The sequence below is a fragment of the Acinonyx jubatus genome, chromosome D3, assembly GCF_027475565.1.
Source record: "Acinonyx jubatus isolate Ajub_Pintada_27869175 chromosome D3, VMU_Ajub_asm_v1.0, whole genome shotgun sequence".
NCBI classification, from domain to species: Eukaryota; Metazoa; Chordata; class Mammalia; order Carnivora; family Felidae; genus Acinonyx; species Acinonyx jubatus.
The window spans coordinates 43,534,528-43,553,298 of record NC_069392.1 but is presented as its reverse complement, the minus strand read 5'-3'; the positions used below and the strand labels follow the sequence as shown (position 1 = coordinate 43,553,298).

At 50.2% G+C, this 18,771-nt stretch overlaps 1 protein-coding gene and 1 long non-coding RNA gene across 9 annotated transcripts in view; one reads left to right on the top strand and one right to left on the bottom strand.

The window, feature by feature from the left end:
- GATA6 (GATA binding protein 6) overlaps positions 1-10,659 on the bottom strand; it is a 75,660-nt gene extending 65,001 nt beyond the window's left edge. For 3 of the 5 annotated variants that reach the window (XR_003423587.2, XM_053206264.1, XM_027068626.2), the window contains exons 1-3: positions 10,379-10,564; positions 7,815-8,980; positions 3,083-3,249 (exon numbers count right to left, since the gene is read on the bottom strand). Coding sequence is in view for 4 of the 5 variants with exons in the window: in XM_053206264.1 (XP_053062239.1) it covers positions 3,083-3,249; positions 7,815-8,943 (1,296 nt within the window). In the remaining variant the exon portion in view is untranslated. The other 2 variants (XM_027068627.2, XM_053206263.1) reach the window with 2 other exon arrangements.
- Positions 10,660-10,677: 18 nt separating this feature from the next.
- LOC113602211 (uncharacterized) overlaps positions 10,678-18,771 on the top strand; it is a 38,723-nt gene continuing 30,629 nt past the window's right edge. For 2 of the 4 annotated variants that reach the window (XR_008291782.1, XR_008291781.1), the window contains exon 1: positions 10,680-11,496. This is a non-coding gene — a long non-coding RNA (uncharacterized LOC113602211). Of the gene's footprint in view, positions 11,497-14,831; positions 15,483-18,771 lie in introns of all 4 variants that reach the window. The other 2 variants (XR_008291783.1, XR_003423588.2) reach the window with 2 other exon arrangements.

Sequence of the window (18,771 nt, the reverse complement as noted above, 5' to 3'; positions counted from 1 at the left end):
AGAAATATATTTTAATACATGTCTTATAATTATCACGGTTGACTGCTGAGCTTTTGTATTATTCATTTTACAAAGGATAAGCAAATTTGATGGTATTGTTTTAATGCTGGCATTACCTTACATACAGTGATAGGGATATATTTTCTTCACCCTATCAGTACAATACCCAACTTTTGTTCATACAAAGGATTAAATGGTATTATCAGAAAGGGCACTGTCATTCTGATTTCCATGTTCCCTTTATGCCTATAATATCTTTAAAGGGAATTCATCTCGTCTAAATTATTATGTGTAAGTTATAAAGAGATTATTTAAGCTAGTAAAAGTTACTCCCCAAAATGCCAAAATCTAAATTTGTTATTGAATTACCTAGATAGGCAACTAAAAAACAGTGCCATGACTTCAGTAAACAAGCTGTGAGGAAAAATCCAAGGACCAAAATAAGTTGAAAGTTAACAGAATTTGGGGAGTTAGCTACATAGATTAATTTCACAAAGGAATAGCTTTAAAGAATGTATAACAAAAATATGAATTGAGGGTGTACTGAATATTCAGATGAAAGGACAGATTTTTCAAATCCTTTGCTGGCAAATTTAAAAGATAAAACTGAATTTTCCATTTACAATTCACATCCTATTGTATCACTTTCACATTATTCTTTATAGACAAGTCATAAAAACAAAGAGACACTGGTAGTAAGCCTCTTAGCGCTACAACATTTTTAAGAAGTCAGTGCTAAGAAAAAATAGATTTGACTTTTGGTTGAAGTGAATATGCTTGGCTGACAGGCAAACTATTTGGGGAACTGCTTTGCTAAAACAATAAAAACACAGAAAATCTTACGCATCGGGGTTTTTTTTCTTTTTTCTTTTATGGTTAAAATAAAATAATTTCCTAGGAGAGCACTGCTTTCTCTGTGTAAATGTGAAATCATTAAACAAAGGACAAGAAGGTTCATTTTATAAACAGGTCATTTATGACAGTTTCCAGTGGAATTTGAAGCCAACGTGAAGTAAACTTGTTATCAGAATTTGCCATTATAACAAAGAACTTTATGACTGTCAACTGCAAATCATAAGTGAAGCCAGTCTCCATAAACATGTGAAATGAAGGTGAATGGGTTATAAAAGTTCCTTGTAACAAATGATCTCAGTTATATTCATCACTGACAAGGAATTCAAGTTACACCATAAATCTCTTATTTTGCAATATATTACAAGTTCAAATTCACAGTGATTGGTTCTGTACTGCTGGCTAAACAAACTTGGGTTCAACATTCTGAGAACTAAGCTAGATCCATCAAAACCATAAATAAGAAACTCACAAGAACTAATTGATGAACACGCCCTTCCATTGGTATCATTTATAACCCATTTACAAAGCACAATGGCTGACCTTGGTCACTGCCAAAACACCTGCCACACAGAAGGAAAACTAACAGATTCAGAGATGTTAAAAACTCTTTTCTGCTAACAGTTATTTTTACCAGTAAGTGTGCAAAATGGCACAATCTAAATATGGATGTGACTATATCAAATTTAGAATGCAACTAGAACCCAAAAGGCTACTATTCTATCAGTATTTCCTTCAATCTCAAGAAAATGTCGTCTTGCTGAACTCAGCTAGTATTCAGCTCAGTGTGCCTTTCAAAAAAAAAAAATCAGTTTCACTGTTCATACACGGAAACAGGGAACTTCCCTGGAATATTTTCTGACCACTACTTTTTCTTTTTTGAATATGATGCGTAAGAAATGAAAACCATAGGGAGTCAGACGCTGAAGTTGAGGATGCCCTTTGAAGACGATTGTTAAGCTGCGGGAGGCTATATAACAAGTTTAAGGCACATACGCACGTTAAATTAACCTCAGCCACTTTATTTTAAATGCATTAAAAACAAAACAACCATAAAACTAATTGCTTCTCTTTAAGGTGTCAGACTTCCATTGTGATGCAATTTCACCCTAATCTATTTAACACAAACAACATGTGTAGCATTTGTTCCTGCTAATTAGAGTATAACAATTAAATAAATTACTTGGATACTTAAGACGTCTGGCATCTCACTGTAAAATATTTTACTTTAAAAGGTATTAAGAGCCTGAGTGCTTGGTTAAACAAATGTTAGCCTTACAGTGGGGCCTGTGAACATTTTCATTTATTCTCTCTAATCACTACGGCAGTAAATGCCCTCTCCTAAAACCACACCTAACAATAAGGGATTTTTCCCTGAAGAAAATCAGAATTCCCATAACTTAAAACGTAGTTAAAAATGTGTTTGGATTGGTGAAAATCCCCAACTTGAGAAGAACATGACTGCATTTTTCTCTCAAGTTCTATGTAGTTTTCTGAACAGCCAGATTTCAAAATAACTAAGGTTAAATTTTCATCAAACTCAAAGACAATCCAAAAGAGGGATGGAAATGGGGGCTAAAATCTGTCTCACTCCCAGAAGAGGTAGAAGGGACCCAAAGGTATAAGGAACAAAATCAAAGGAACCCAGGACGAGGCTGTGGAGAGTAAGGGAATGTGGATTTGCAGTTGTCATGTTCTATGGAGGGTGAGGGGGTATAAACCAGCACAGTTTTCCATAATAAAATCCAAACCACACCAAAGAGTACACAGAGAAAAAGATCTTCATCTGACCTGGGTCGGTATACTCAGAGGTTACAGTCATGACCAATTTCTTGTGTCTCCCTCCAAAATATTCTAGGGCATTTACAAGTACATCTAGATTTATATAAATATTGACTTTTGTATATTTTGAAAATGGTAGCTCCCTACACCTTCCCCCTCCCCCTTTTATAGACATCATTTCCTAGGTGTAAATGTGGGGAAAGGCTGTCTTCGTTCCCCAGACGCTGGTTTCAGGACGACCTCCACTCGGGCGCGCGCGGGCGAGCGCTCAAGTGGCCGAGGAAGGAAGGGGACAGCTGGGTTCCCGCGCTCCGGCAGACCCTGGCGGCCTCGGGCCGCGCCGCACCTGTTCCCGCGGGGGGCGCCCGGGGCGAGCCGGAAGCGCCCGGGAGGCTGGAGGAGCGCCGCTCGGGGCCCGGCCGCAGGGGAGGGCGGCGCTCACACTCACCACGCGCTTCTGCGGCTTGATGAGGGGCCGACTGAGGCCGTTCATCTTGCTGTAGAGGCCGCAGGCGTTGCACAGGTAGTGGCCGGTACCGTCCCGCCGCCACAGCGGCGTCTGGATGGAGCCGCAGTTCACGCACTCACGGCTTTCAGGCAGGTCCTCCAGCAGGTCTGCGACGAGAGCGGGGACAAGAGGCTGGGTGAGGTCGCGCTGCTCCCTGCCCTCCCCGGGCTCCCCCGGAAGACCCCCAGTACCCCTGGCCGCGTGCTGGCGACGCGCTGCCCGCCTCCCCGCCCGCGCCCTTCCCCACGGATCTTTCTGCTCCGCAGCCAAGCCAGGAGCCGGCTGTGGTCACTATTGCTCTGGTTCAGCATTTGTCCAATACTTCTGCAGCCCTGGGAGTGACCAGTAAAACCCCAGGAAAGGAGCAGGAGGATATGGTGCTGAAGGCTGAGTCCCAATCATCCTCCTTCTGTCTCCAAGGACCTCAGAATTGAGATGAGCTGTGGGGAAGTCACTTTGGGTCCCCTGACCCCTCCTTTTGGGCTGTTCCCAAGCGTTTCAAAACTGAAATCTATCTTAATTACAGTGTGCCACTTATCAAAACTGAGCAAGCCATACAATATCAACACGGATCACTGACCCCTGCAGCAACCCACAAATATCCTGGGACAGAGTAGGGCCCAAGTAATTTTTTTATTTCTATAAATCCCAAGTCACTTTTATTTAAAGTATTTACTATATCTGCCCCCTTCCTTTTCTTTAAAAAAAAAAAAATAGACAAGTGAAATGAGAAATACTGTTCTTGAGCACTTTATCGATTAGAAAGTGACTCAGGTCTCCTAAGGGGAAAAAAAAGACACCAACATTAACACACAGAGATAAATGTTAAGTTTTATGTTCATGCCACAAGGACCGAACACTAAAACATTCTGACTTCCACGTGGGTCTAACTGCTTCTATCTGCAAAATTTCTACAAATGATTGCTATTTTACTGATTCAAACATTATTAAAACCATTTCAGTGCTAAATAAAACTGTTTCCTATTTTCCTACACTAAAACTTCAATTCATGCAATCGATCTAAATTGTGTTTATGTCATTTTGCTATTTGGGTGGTTTCTGGTGTTTACAACTAACCTAAACCTGTTCATAACCAAAAAAAAAAAAAATCTTGAAAATAAATGGTTGTAACATTTATTACATCTGCTTAAATTGATTACCTATGAAAAAAATTGATTAACTATGAATGTATAAGTACTATCTAAAATGAGATAGGTACAAAAGACAAATAAAATAAGATAGGTACTTATTAATTAAATAAGTACTTTTAAAATAGACTTTGTAAAAAATAAAAATATCCTTCTGTTTAGGGTTATTTATAGAGGATTTAAATGTCCGAATTTGGCTTTCTTTAAGAAGCATTTCTGAATCAATTTTTAAAATAAATAAACATTACATTTTAAAGTTTTATTTGAAGTTGTGTGCTAGCAAACCTTTCTATTCCTTCTCATTCCCAAGCAATTTACAGCTTGTTTCTACCACTCTACTTGTAAAGATATTTAAATGTGTCTTTGGCATGAATAGTTTTTAATTCCATTAATACTATTTGCCCTACAAAACAAGTCTCCTTCCTCCTCAAGAAATAAGTTTAAAAGAAACTAGCATCCTACATAACTGGAGTTCAAAGTTGTCATGGGGATACAGCAACTTACAACACATCACAAAGATTTATTCTTCTCCGCCCTAAAAGCCACTATTGACTACGGTAATCAGTAAAATGCTCAGGACTTCAAGGACACTGAAGTTAAACAAGGTATTTGTCTTAGTTGTTGACTTTAAAATGTTACCTATCAGAGACCCTCTTGATAGAGGAGTGGGGCATTCCCTGGAGAACCCAGCCCTATACCTGGCCTCCTTCCCCCAGGCTGGAAACAATAAAGACTCCCAGAAGACAGCGTGAACACTCCAGGTAAATCTCTTTAGTCATCTGAAAACCCAAAGACAAAACTTAAAGTCCACTTTGGATAAATAAAATTTCCAAAGTTTGTTTATTTTTAATTAAATCAAATCTACAGCTCCCATTTTCTCCCTACCGCTTACCCAGCAGCTACAATCCTTTGACTAAAATAAGAAAACTTTTTTTTTAACAATTACAAAATCTTGATTGTGCTAGACATTCATTCACCAGTTTCCCCATCTACCCTCACCCCCACAATTCATTATCGTCTCCCAATATGATGACTTGGGATCCCCGGGGGAGAAAAAGGCTGTGGGGAGAGGGGCACAGCCAGTGAATGCCGTCGCAGGACCCTGAAAATAATGGAACACAATTCGGGAGCTCAGGAGGGCGCTGGGCTCCAGGACTGTAGCGCTGTGAGGACTCCCCCCCAGGACTCCCTACCACCTACCCACCATCAAAATCAGGGAGAGGTGTACGGAGCACGTTCCCAGAGGCCTCCACACTGTGTAGGTAGAGAGAGCTCAGCGCTAAGGTTTAGCCCTGCTGTCTGCCTAAATCTATTAAAGAGTGCCTTCAAAAATAGTCTGTTTAAAAAAAGAAAAAAATCGAAGCGGAGAGTCAGGGAATCTAGCTAGGAAGCTGGGAGGAGAGGTTTTGGAGGTCAAGGTTTCTCTAGCAAGAGAACACCTGTGAAGACAACCGAAATTAGAGGTCTTTTGCCTCCCCCAACCCCAGACTGGCTGATTCTCAGTAGCTTCCTGACTTAAAAGACTCTATGCAGAAGCTGGGTGTTCCCAAGCCCTTCCTAGTTTTGGGTTGTTGTTAGTGAAAGTTAGTGAAAGGATAAGCTAGGTTTAAAATGAAATTTGTAACTCGCCTACTGTTGCACCTTACTGCCTCTGAAAAGCTTTTCTATACAAAATAAGTTTCTTTAAAACATCCAGTGACTCCGATTATGACTTTTGGGCTACTTCTCTTTCTGTCCTGTGAAATGCTGGAAGACTAGGGGAAGAGGGGCATGGAGACTACACTAAGGTGTGTCAGGAGATAAGGAGAGCTGCAGGATCCAGCTCCCACTGCGTTGCCCCTACCCAACCCTACACACTCTTTTGGATTCCCCGCTGGATTCCCGACTGACAAAAGCCTCACCCTAACCAACCCCCCCCCCCCCCCCCCGCCTTCCTATGCTTTGAAGATTCCTCACCTCCCAGTCTCTCAGCTCCAGCCAGGGAGCCAGCCACGGGTTCCTGTGCCACAGAAAGGGTGACAGCGCTCTGTCTTAAGTCTATACTCAACAGGGCCCTCCCTACCCACTCTACACCACAGTGAAGACAGTCTCCAGGGCCAGCTTCCCAGAGGAAAGCAGAGGGAATTTTGAGACCAGAGTCTTAGAAGAGGTAGAGAAAGAGAGGGAGGGCTTGTTACCAAATAACCCATTGCCTCCTCCCAGTGTTACCAGGAGGGCTTTTCAAGTCAGATCCTTCACTTTCAGGCCACTGCCATTTCCAGTGTGTCTTTTGAGTACAAGGTTGGCAATTCCTCAGTTGATCCTAACTAAGTAGGGGCCCCAGAAGACTTGTCCCAAAACCGAGCACTGAGGCTCCCAGGAAAAGCCCAGACCTAGGGTGTGAGGACACCAGTTAGGATAATTTAAGCTGACGTGCCTCCTGCCTCTTTGCCACCTCAGTGACTCCCACACCTCGCCTCAAACAAACAACAGCCCCCCCACCCCCAAAAATGTTTTGTCTTAGGAGTCTGTCAGTTTATCAAATGGGTTAAACACAAAGCGAGAGACCTCTAAAAGCACCACAAAGTACCCAGAACACTGCAGCAGCTGAGAACAGAAGCCAGAGTGGTCAGGCCAGGTTAACACAGTTCATAACCTCCTCTGCTTGAGCAGAAAAAATGGGGTGTTTCCAGGTATTTTTACAACTGTGTTTTCCCAGTTCACCCAAAATTGCCCCCAGACATTGGAATGAAAGTATGGGTGGCATGGAAAACTGGTGAAAAATCGGTAGGCGGAACTCTGGAGGAAAAACAGATGTGGGAGTGCCAGGATCCCTGGGTCCCAGCCTGGCAGGGGCAGACAGGGGCAGCAGCCCCAGACACCACGGCCCAGGTGATGTCCAACCAAAGGGCCTCTCCACCAGCTTTCCCTCGGGATAGTCAGAAGGCTGACCAGCCCAGGTATCCCCCTCTTTTCTCCCTCCCACTGAAGGGGAAGCCAACTTGGTCCTTAGGTCCTTTTCCACTGTGGGGCTCTTAAATACTCTCCTTGAGGAAAACACAATTCCTCCCCTCTGGAGAGCTGAACTGGGTGAGACTGTGTTTTAGGAGAGGGTGAATCAAGGGCCCAACACTCCCCTAAACTTACCCACCCCAGTAGAGTCTCATTCTCCCATTTAGGCAAATTAGGGTCTATGACAGATCTCAGGCCCTGTCAGTTCCTTCCCTGGCTTTTTTTTTCTCCAATTGCCCACCCCATTCACTGTTAAAGTCCCTCGAGCTTCTCCAAGGCACTGAGATGAATACGCGCACCTTGTCTCCTTCGTGGAAAGGAACTGAAACAATCCGCAAAATAGAAGCACTTCATCAACACTGCCAGACTCTGGGTGGCCCTGCCAAAGTTCTGCAAATCCGGCCTGGGGCCAGGCGGACCTCTAGGCACCCAGACAGAAGAGCTCTAAAAACAAGGCCCAAGTCAACCAGCTGCTCCACACCCTCCCGCAGGCCCCAGCGCTTCAGGCCCCCGGGCTGCGGCGCGCCCCTTACCTGCACTAGGGCCCCGCGGGACCGGGAGCGGGGCTCCGGCACGGCTCTGCAGGCTGTGCAGGACTGGGGTCTCGAAGGGTCCTGCGGGCCAGGCGGGAGTCAGCGGCGCACCCACGTAGGGCGAGTAGGGGTTCGGGTGGTGGTGATGGTGATGGTGGTAGGTCCCGTTCAGCGGTCGCGCGGCCGACAGCGAGCTGTACTGGTGCTCGCGGCCGCCCATGGCCGCCAGGCTGCCGCCGCCGCCGCCGCCCACGCCGCCAGCGCCACCGCCACCCGCCGCCGCGTAGCCCCCGGGGTCCCGCGCCGCGCCGTTGGCCACGGGCGGGCTGGGCGAGTAGGGGAAGCGCGCAGAGACGTGCGCTGCTGCCGAGCCGGCGCTGCCGGGCCCTGCGGCCCCACCGCCGGCCGCGCCGCCCGCGCTGCCGTACGGGGGGCTGTCGGCCGAGGCCTGAGGCCAGCCGGGGTGCGCGCCGGCGCCGCCCGCGTGGTTGGCGGGCCCGCTGCCCGCCCCCTGCAGGTACGGCAGGCCCGGTAGCATGGAGCCTACGCGGGTGGTGGGCACGTAGACTGGGGAGCTGGCCGCGGCCGCGGCCGCTGCGGCGGCGGCTGCCGAGTGCACGAAGCCGCCGGGCGCGCCGTCGTAAGCGGCCGGCCCCTGGCTGGAGAGGGCGGCGAGGGTCTGGTACATCTCCTCGGGCTGCTCGGGGGCGAAGGGGCTCAGCTTGGCGCCGCGGCTGGACCACAGCAGCTTGCTGGCTGTCGCGGCCTGGTCGAGGTCAGTGAAGAGCAGTAGGTCCTCCCAGCTCGACAGGGCGCTCCCGGGGCCTGCGACCCCGGGCGCCGAAGGTCCGTGGGGAGCCCCGAAGGGATGCGAGGCGTATGGGCTGAGCAGCAGCGAGCGGGCCGGGGGTCCCGCCGCTGCCTCCGTATCGAGCTGAGGCGTCCTGCAGTTGCTGGCGCCGCCGGGGCCACGCTCCCCACCCCGGGAGCAGCAGGAGGAGGAAGAAGAGGAGATGGGGGAAGGCGGCGTGGAGGGCTCCCGCGCTGGAAAGGCTCCGGAGTCGCTGGCGTCGGCAGCCGCGGCCCCGAAGCGCTTCGGCAGGCACCAGCCGCCGTCAGTCAAGGCCATCCACGGTCCGGCGCCTCTCCAAGCTAACTTCTAGTTCCTGAGGCGGGGTGAGGGGAGGCAGGGACGGGAGGAGAAATCAAAAAGGGTTACAAACGCGCAGGCCACACATCTCACTCTACTGCCTTTTCTAGCTAATGAGATTTCTCAAACATCCCGTTTCTGCCCTGGGCGCGGGGTTTGGGGGAAGGAGAGGGGAACGGAGCCTGGGCAGTCTCCGCCGGGTCCTCCCAGGACCGGGATATCCGCCTTCCCTTGCCTGCACCACTTGGGTCCCCTCGTCCTCCCGCCCACCCTCTCCGCAGCATCCTTCATCTGCGGCGCGCTAGATCCCAGGGGTGACGAGAAGCCTGGCGGAGGTTTCCCTTCCGCCCCAAAGTGGTTCCCTCTCGGCCGATGACACACAAAAGAACTTTTGAAGTAGTTGTGCTGGTCGGCGCTGCCTTGTCCCGCCTCGCTACACGTGCCCCTAGCCCGGAGTGCCTCAGTGTGAGGTCTACCCGCGTGAAAATCGTTAGCGTAAGGAAGGCAACCTGTCCCCGAAAACGAAACCGCCGCGTTCTCCCACACTGGCTTTCCCAGAGCTTCCCCGACTACGCTTGATGGGACGCAGTGCGAGCTCCAGAGAGAAGCGCAATTCAGCCCAGGGAAGGTGGGGCGCCGGGGCGGAGACGACAGTCTCTGACCTTCCGGGCCCAGGCACTGCTGGCTGCCCGCGGGGCCCGAGTCTCACGCCCAACACTAGTCCCCGTGGCGCCGCACACCTTAGACACGGCTCGAGTTTGCACCACCAGCGCGTGCGCTCACGCCGGCTGAGCCACCCCCTCCCACCCTGTGGTCATCCCCAACCGCGGAAAGGCCAGACCGTTCCGGAATCGGACGTAGCGGGGTGGAGCGGAGCACAGAGGAGGGGGAAATGCAGGGTTGGGGGGGGGGGGTGCGTGTGAGACCGCCCCGGAGCCGAGGCCACCCCAAAGGGGAGAGCAGGAAGAAAGACGGGGAGACTCGGAGGGAGTGGGGAAGGGAGGCGAACTGCAGCCGGGAGGGCCTCCTCGGAGCTACTTTTCCAAATCGCTTCGTCTCATCGGAGATAACCATACTAAAATTAATGCCCACACACAGACCCGGGCCAGATAGCAAGAAAGAAGTCTCTCTGCTCGCCTGACTGCCGGCTCCCGCCCCTTTGCGCCAGATAACTCGGAGATAAGGCTGTGCGCAGATAAGCGCTTCAGGGAGAGGAAGAGACAGCAGAAGTTGGTCCGCGGTGTCCCAGGAACCTGGGAGCCGCTACAGTCGGCCGCGACAGGAGAAGGAAGACGCCCTCAGAGCCGACCGCGGCCCGCAGAGGGCCGGAGAGTCCGGGACTGAAGGGCCCGTGACGGGTGGGGGGTAGGGAGAGGAAAGAGGGGAGCCCGAGCAAGAGAGGAAGCAGCCGAACCTCGGGTGCGCGCTGCGCATGGAGAACCGCCACCGCGGAGACCGCTCTTGAGCGCGGAGAGAGGCTGAGGGCGCCGGCAGGCAAGCGCGAGTCCGGGGTCTGCCCGGCGCTGCTGGTGAATAAAAAGGAGAGAGGAGGCGCCTCTTACTGCTCTGCCGGAAAACTGCAGCCTGCGCTCCTGATTGGACTCACCGAGCCTTAAACAAACAGCGCTCGCCGAAGGGTGCCAGGCTGTGGGTCGGAACTGCGCTGCGCGAGCAGCTGGGCGCTGGAGGTGAAGAGGAGGAGGAGGAGCAGGAGGGAGTGAGGGGAGGAGAGAAAAGAGGGTGGGGAGGGGACCGCGGGCGGCGGGGGGAGGGGAACGCGCCGCCAGGGCAGACAATGAGCGCCGCTCAGCCTCCGGTTGTGGGCCGAGCCCAGAGTACCTTCCCGGGAGTGGGGGCGAGCCCTTCGAGGGGGCGCAGAGCCCTGGGACGCCCGGGGAGGGGCGGAGGGGGAGGAAGGCTTGACCTGGCTGGCGACCCACACCCATCCGGCGGCGCAGCACTTTCCTCCGCCCCCAGTTACACACGCACTCACGGGGGCGGGTGGGGGGAGCAGTGGCTGTGCAAAGCCCCGCGCTGCCACCGCGGCGGGAGGGATGCGCCAGCTTTCGGGTCAACGTGCCCCCCAGAATGAGGGGGAAAGTGCTTTGCTCTTCCGGCCTGCCCCGTTCTTCTGTCCACGTTAGAAGAGTTTTTGTTGTTCTGCAGCTGTATGGGACTGACCTTAAACTTTCCCCGACCTCTTCTCGAGACCCTGGGGCTCGGGTCGTGGTGGCCACCGGGGATGGAGGATCCAAATATATGGAAAAGAAGGAACTCCAGTGCCCAGCTTCTTATCTCTACCCTGCTTTTTAGAAACAGACTATAAATTCCCAGGAGGTTTCGGGAGTTCACGTCTGCACTCACCAGCTAACCTTTGGGAAAAACCTTTTGATTCGGGGTCCTGGTGTACTTAAAGGCTAGTCCCTGAAGGTGCGCGTGATGGAAAAAAGGGCTTCCACCCCAGTCGCGCCCCAAGATGCTCTCCAAGTTTTGGTGTCCCGTTTGCTCTGAGCTTATCCTGGAGAATTTCAGGTAAGTCTTGGATAAGTCATTGGAAAGGGGGAGGGGGGTCAACTTCCCTGGACCCAGCGGGAAGTACCGCTTCCCCACCCCCACCCTCACATACACACCCCTTCTTCTCTCCCTCCAAATGGTTATCACAACTGTGTACAAACTGATATGGTCCTGAGCCGGCAAAGGGACTGGAAATGAACGTCGCAGGGTTATCAGCGCCGATCTGTCAGCAGCGAGGCGCGCGGCCGCAGGTTGGTCCGCAGGAGCTGTGATATATGTCTCGCTCCCTTTAGCGCACAAAAACATTTCTTCCGACAGACGTGACCCCAGAAGGCCGCGGAGAGAGAATTTTAACTAGGGCAGGAGGAGTTGCTTTGTGAGAATGGATTTTACAATTTTTTTCCAGGTAAATCGAAGTAAATGATTTTCTAAAGGTCAGTCTCCCTGAAAGCATTTGGGCACTCTCTCTCTCTCTCTCTCTCTCTCTCTCTCTCTCTCTCTCTCTCCTTTTTTAATATTGTGTTTTTCCAGTTGGAAAAGGAAGACAAGACTAAGAGAGTTGAACCGGGTTAGGTAGGGACATTGTAAAATATGGTTTAGAGAGGTCGTGAGACTGAGTCGCTGAAAGTATGTTTCCTCACTATAATAGTGAGCTGTGAACCTGTGTATTGTAAGGAGAGAAGGGGACAGACCCTGGCAATGAGGGGGAGGAGGTCGCCGAATCGAGGAAGTCGAAGAGAGTTCTTTTTTTAATTTTTTTCCGTTCTTCGTTGTAAATTGCTGCTAAACACTTCTGACTTTTAAATTGCTACTAAGACGGTCCATAAACCGTTCTCATCCAATTTAGTCACTTTTATTACATTCCTCTTTGCTTCCCCCAATCACTGTGGCGGTTCCCAGTTTCGATGTGGCCACAATCGGAACCAGTGAAGTTAGAAAACTCTGGAACAGAGATCGGCAACCGGAGCAGGATTCAGGGGCTTTAAATTTTAACCTGAGTTCGATCGAATGCGACTGGCAGAAGAGCTGACCTGGCGTCCGCCTGCCACTTAACTCCGACCAGGGCTGAAAGCTACTTTCTTTTGAGTTTTTCATGAGTTTCCGACCAAGTTTTTAACAGACTCCGTTTTTTCAGAAGCTCATCTGTAAGCAGTTACAGAAACGTTGTGGACATTTGATTTTCTTTGGGGCCAACTGTTGCCAAGTGCTTCTCAGTTTTACTCTTAAAAGCAAAGGTTGTTTTTTTTTTTTTTTTTTTCCTTAATTCATATCTCAGTGAGGTGATTTCTAATGCGGACGTGTTTTTAAAAATCCTCTGGCTAAGTTAGATTACAGGATGTGAATGGCCTCCAAGCCTGAGCCCTGAGAAGACCCAGACCCGAACCTGATTCCTGTTGTGTGTGTTTCTTTATATTAGGAAGTATGAAGGTGTCTGAATTTCCTTGGACAATAGCTAAGCCCCCAGGGACGTGCTTTCCCCGCAGCTCCGCAGCAGCTGTACGAGGGTGCACCGGCCCTGACACCGCTGGGACAGACCGTGACCGACCCCACAACGTGCGGTCTCAAATGGCTCGAGAAGGCGCCCGGGATTTTACCTTCCAGATTCCCAATCTCTTTTTAACATTGCCTAAAACAAGGGTGGGCAGTTGCAATTTGCTCCTTTGCACGGTCACAATTTTTTTTAGACTGGTTTTCCAACTAAAGGAGACAAGGGGTAGTAAAATGGTTTTTCTTTTTTTTTCTTTTCAGTTCGCTTAAAAATAAAACAAAACCGTTTAACCCGTAGAGTTTATCCAGACAACAAGCTAAGGCTGCCTGACCCATCCAGTGTACCATTTCCCCAATGCATTGGATTTGGCCCTGGGGAAAACACCCCCGGAAGTAGTGGCACATTTTCAAAGCCACCCCTAAGGGACCCTGGGTCCCGCGCTTCCTTGGAGCACACCAGCTGGTCCAGAAAGGAGGGCAGAATAGGGATGCGGAGGGAAGAAGTGCACCCCAAACTAGGGAGGAACCCGAGAGCTAGAGAAGTCCCCCATAATTCCCCAGTGAATAGGCTGCTAGAAGTTCTATTCTCTTCGCGGTTTTTTCTTTATCTTTTTCCTTTCCTTTTCCTTCCGTCTGTCTCCTTTTTGAGGAGGTTTACTAAACTGAAACGAAATTATTTCTCCCCGGACTATTTAGACTCGAGGAGGGGCCCCTCTGGAGTGAGCCTTCCGTCCTCAAGCCGCCCTCCTCGCCCTCGGAGAGGTGCTGGCTCCGAAATGCGACCTGTCCCCAAGGCTGATTTATTTGGGCTGCGCCACACTACTATTTGAGATTCGAATCCAGCCGGAATCCGGCAGCCAATTGGGCAGGGGGCGGAGGCTTTGCTGCCAAATGCGAAGGGGTGTTTGGGAACCCAGTGGTGCTCTGTTTCCAGAGGAGGGCGAGACCCGGGTGAGGACCGAGAAACGACACGCCTTTACCCGCCCCCCGAAACCTTAAGCTCAATAAGTTGTCAGTTCACAAAGCTCCCGGCTGCTCCAGCGAGGTTTCGGAAAGAAAGAATACAAAGAATACAATTTCTGATTTAAAACGTAGTTTTAAATTGAGAGTTTTAAAAAAGATCCCTGGGGCCTTCTTGCCGTTACCGTATTTCTTGCTGTCCCTGGGACGCTTTTGACGAAGGACACGGGTCGCCCCACCCTAGCCAGCATCCTGCCCCAATAGTCGGGTTGGGGCGGCCTGTCCCCCGGACTCAGCGGCTGCCAATCCAATGCAAGCGCGTCCAGAGAGTCCAGGCGGTGTTTGGGGTGGGGGAGGGCGGGTTGTCTCTCTCTCTCTCTCTCTCTCTCTCTCTCTCTCTCTCTTTTTCTTTAATTCTCGGTAGCCCAAAAACACTCTTTAGGAAAGTCAGGTGGTGGCGGCGGGAGCTCGAGAACTGCGCAGCCTAGAAACCCGGGTCGCCCCCCCCCCCCCCCCCCCGTCCGGCTCTCCGCCCCGTCGCCCCGCTGGTCACCAGGAGTTGGGAACTTGCCGCGCCAACGCCGGGCCAGGGCGGTCGGCACCGAGTCCCGGCGCGCGCGCGGCTGCTGCAGGCCCGGCCCGGCGGCCCCTCGCCCCGCAGCCCCGGGCCGCCCCCAGCGCACCGCCCAGGGCCGCCAGCGCGGCGCGGAGAGGTCACCGCGGTGGCATTCCTCCCCGCGCGCTGTTTACGTGACTTAATGTACTTCATACGCCGCGGGTAAGTTAGGGCCGCGATAAGCGGGCGACCAGAGAAGGGTCGCTGTAAAAGCCCCACGCTGGGCGCCTCCTAGCCCTCCCCTCATCCATTAACCTTTTTACTTTCTTCTTCCCTCTCTCTTTTAAAGCTTGTTATCTAGGCCACCCATGACCGACGAAAGATCTTCCCTCCCGGCTTCTCCCAAGGCCGCTTTAACCCAAATAAATTTGGCTATTAAGGGCCAAGATGCCTGACAAAAGATCGAAAGGTGTCTATCCGTGATCGCTTAAAGAAGCGGAGGAAAAGCTTGTGGCTCTCTGATCCCGATAAAGACATTCCACCCGGCGCCGGCCTCCCTTCCCGCGGCCTGGCTGCGCCCTGACACCCTGAGATCGCGGCCTCACTGGCGCACACCTCCACGGGCCCGGCGGGACCTGTGTCCGCTGCACCGGGAATGTGGAGGTCCCCAGGCTGCCTGGGTCCCGGGGTCCGTGGAACTCCAGGCCGGACGGAGTTGGGCTCCCAAAACAGACACCCTGCACTTGCCAGAAAAACTAAACCGAGCTCACTGGGGCCTGAATTGCCGTCCCGTTTTGATTATTTTCTGATGTTGAATAATTCTACCTTCCCACCTCCCACTCCCTGGGGTTTTGCCGAGGGGCGATGTTATTCCATATCTCTGGTTGTCTGGAGCAGCCCTTCTTTGGAACCCCGGTCAGAACCGATGGGTGGAACTGGACAGCTGAATTAGACTGAGGCCAATGCGGCGGGTGTGGACTCGCAAATGAAGAGCGTGCAGGTGGGAGGCAGAGGTCCAATCCGTCGGTCATCCCCAGGTTGGGTTTGGTTATGAAATGCGGTGTTTATTATCATTATTAATTACTATTGGCATAACTACACAAAGCCTAGGGCTGCCAGCTGGGCCGAGGCCCTGCCCCTGGGGTGATCCTTTTCACTAAAGAGAGGCAGGACTATCCACTTTCCTGATCCAGGACTGAAGAGGGGGCTTGGGGAGTCAGGTGCCACGTTTTGGAGGTCTCCGCACTGAGCCATTTCTTCTTCCCTTAAGTAGATGTAGCATTCCCCCGGACTCTAGTCTCACCTAAGCCTTTTCTGCCACTTTGCAACATGAGTAGTTAAGAACCTTCAGGGGTGGCAGGTTAGAGAGACAGCGCTGGCTTCCCTGCAACGGGGATTCATTCCTCTTAGATCTTGTGCTGTCCCCTTCTGTTCTATGGTGAAGCTGGAGACAGGACTCTGAATTCCAAAGGCAATCTAACATCTTCGGTTTCTGTCTGTCACCTCATGCTGGGTCCCGGAAGTTAAAGATGACTCCCTTTTCTCATTGCCTTCCTCCAAATAAGGTGAACTCCAAAGCCATCCACCTCATCTAATCTTTCCCCCTCATCCAGCCACCCCTCCGGGGTGGGGAATGGGGGGGATAGGAAAAACCAGAGCATCAGAAGGAAAGGGATCATTTCTGCTCCCCCAAAGGTGAAAGAGACAGAAATTTCCAACACACTAGACATGAAAGACGTGAATTTTGCTGGTATCACTAGATGTGCAGATAATGCCAATTCTAGGGTCAGAGTCCAGATGCTACTGCCCCAGAGCTGTCTCAGCTCAGAGACCTTTCTGTTTCTCTTTTCTTGGTTGGGGGGGAGGGGGTAATGTTGCTAAGAGGGAGCAGAAAAGGAGGTGATAAGCTTTTGGAGATTTGCTAAGTAACTAATGCTCCTCCTTGAGTCAATTAAAGGGGAGAGAAATGCCCCCCAAATAAAAAATTACTGCATTTGCCACCCAGAACTATGACCTCTGCATTCAGTTATGTTGCAAATATGCAGAGAATCAGGACCGAGAGTTGTCTACCCATATGCAGCCCTCCAGTTTCCTGCGCTTGCCCAACAACACTACTGAGTATATATACTGCACAAAGAGAACTAGAAGAGTTAGCTCCTAGTTTTGAAGTGTTTACAGTCTAGAAGTTTGGGACTTCTGTGGAGCCGGTTAGGCAAAGTACCACAGTTTCAAAGATGGAGGGAGGTGTTTGAGCCTTTCCCTAGAAGAGTTTACCCAGGCTCATATTGTCTTCTAGGCTTCACAGTGAGTTTGTAAAGAACCGAGTCACTCTGGCTCACAGACTAAGAGAATTGCCTGGGTTGGAATCTTAATTCTGCCACTTTCTAACTGTGTGACCAGGACAAATTGCCTAACCTCTCTGTGCCTCAGTTTTCTCATCTGTAACATGAGGATGATAAAAGTAACTCCCTGATAGGATTGTTTAAGGGGATTAAAAGATTTCTTAAATGGAAAGTACCAAGAGTACCTGGCACATAGTAAGCACTATGTTAAGTGTGAACTATTATTACCAATATCTATATTGTAATAGACTCACATATACTACACCGAATTTCAATTTCTTGTGTGACCCAGCTGTTCCCTGGAGCGAATTAATTTCCAAGAAAGAACTTCTTTCAGCACCCATTCAACTTTGAGTCTTGCCATTCATTAGAGGCCTCGGGCTTTTTCTAGGTACCAGCACTGAGGATTTTATTTATTGCATTATGGTAGGAAAGTGTGGCTGAGACAAACATAGTTCTTTACTTGCTTTTGGTTCCTTTGAAGAAGAAACGTTCCTTGTTCTCCCTTGCAAATCCCAGCAGCAGACTCCAGCCTCTTCTCCAGGATGAAGATAGTAATCTTGAGGCTCATCCCTTGAGAAAAGTATCCTGGTTGGCAACAGCACACCCCCCTCTCCCCCCTTCTTTCTGGCAGCAGATAGGAGTGAGTTAACAGATGGGGCCATGAAGGAGGGGAACCTGTGGACTGGCATTAGATAAAAGGGTTGGGGGGACTAATTAAATTGACCTGGTCATCTGACTAGGTCACCTCACACTTTTCACCTTTAAGTTTGGTATCACTATTTATACAGGACACTTATTTACAGTCGTATTTTGTTAAGGAATAGAATATTAAAGATCACTCATAAGCTATGGAACACATTATTGATAGAGAAAAATCTAGGCCATTTCAGACATTTTTCAACTAATTTTCTTTCTGTTGTTGTCGGGGTTTTTCCCCCATATAGCACCCCATCTTCTAAAACAAGATCTAAACTTCGATAATGAAAACTTAAAGCGAGAAATCCATGGGACAAAACAAAGAGCACCGTTCTCTGGATAAAGTGACAGAGAAAGAGATTTGTTTTTCAGAAGGCACAGTCTGGAGGGAACATAAAAGTCTCCTCCTGCCTGCAGGTTTTCAGTGGCGTTTGTGCCCAGAGCCTGTTTTTCTCTTGTCTCTGACAGTCCTGATCTTCTCTATATTTGATTTACTGAGTGCTGTCATTTCTCTGCTCTTTACTTTCACAATCACACATTCAAACCTGATAAAGTTCAAGACCCTGAATACTTGCAGCTTTCCCAGATTTACAGTCCTCCTGCCCCCCACCCCGGCCAGCAGCCCTGAAGCTGATTGAATCCTCATGGACAGAAGCCTTGGGGGATCAGCAGAGAGCCAGCCAGTCCAAGAGGGCTGGGTCCATGGAGTCGATAGCCCCCATGCCAGCTCCATTAGCCAAAGCAAACTTTGGTGGCTTCCTTCCTGGAGAAAATGATGGTCAACCTTCTCTCATGTTAGTTTCAACTTCCGGTTTGTAACCTGCCCACTGGCAGGTACAGGAACTGTAACTTGCAAAATTTTAAATTGGTGAGAATTGGATGCAAAATCATGGTGAGCTTGCATCAGTGCCTGATTTGCCTGGAACTACTAAACAGCTTTGTGATCAAGGGCAAGCCACTTAACCTCTCAGTGCCTCAGTTGCTCCATCCATAAAATGGTAGAAATATTACTTTCCACAAACATTAATCACAAACTAATGACTTGAGCCCTCCTCCCTGCGTGTAGCTCTGTCAGGGCCCCAGGAAAGACTGCTAGCATATGTCTGATCTGGCTCTTTGGATTCTGTCAGGTTAAATACAAACCTACAAGTTAATCTAAATACTATACCAATGGGCTAAACAAAAGGAATGATTCATCTCCAAAGACTGAACAGTTAACTCAGGCTCAAGTTTGCAAACCACTGAAAT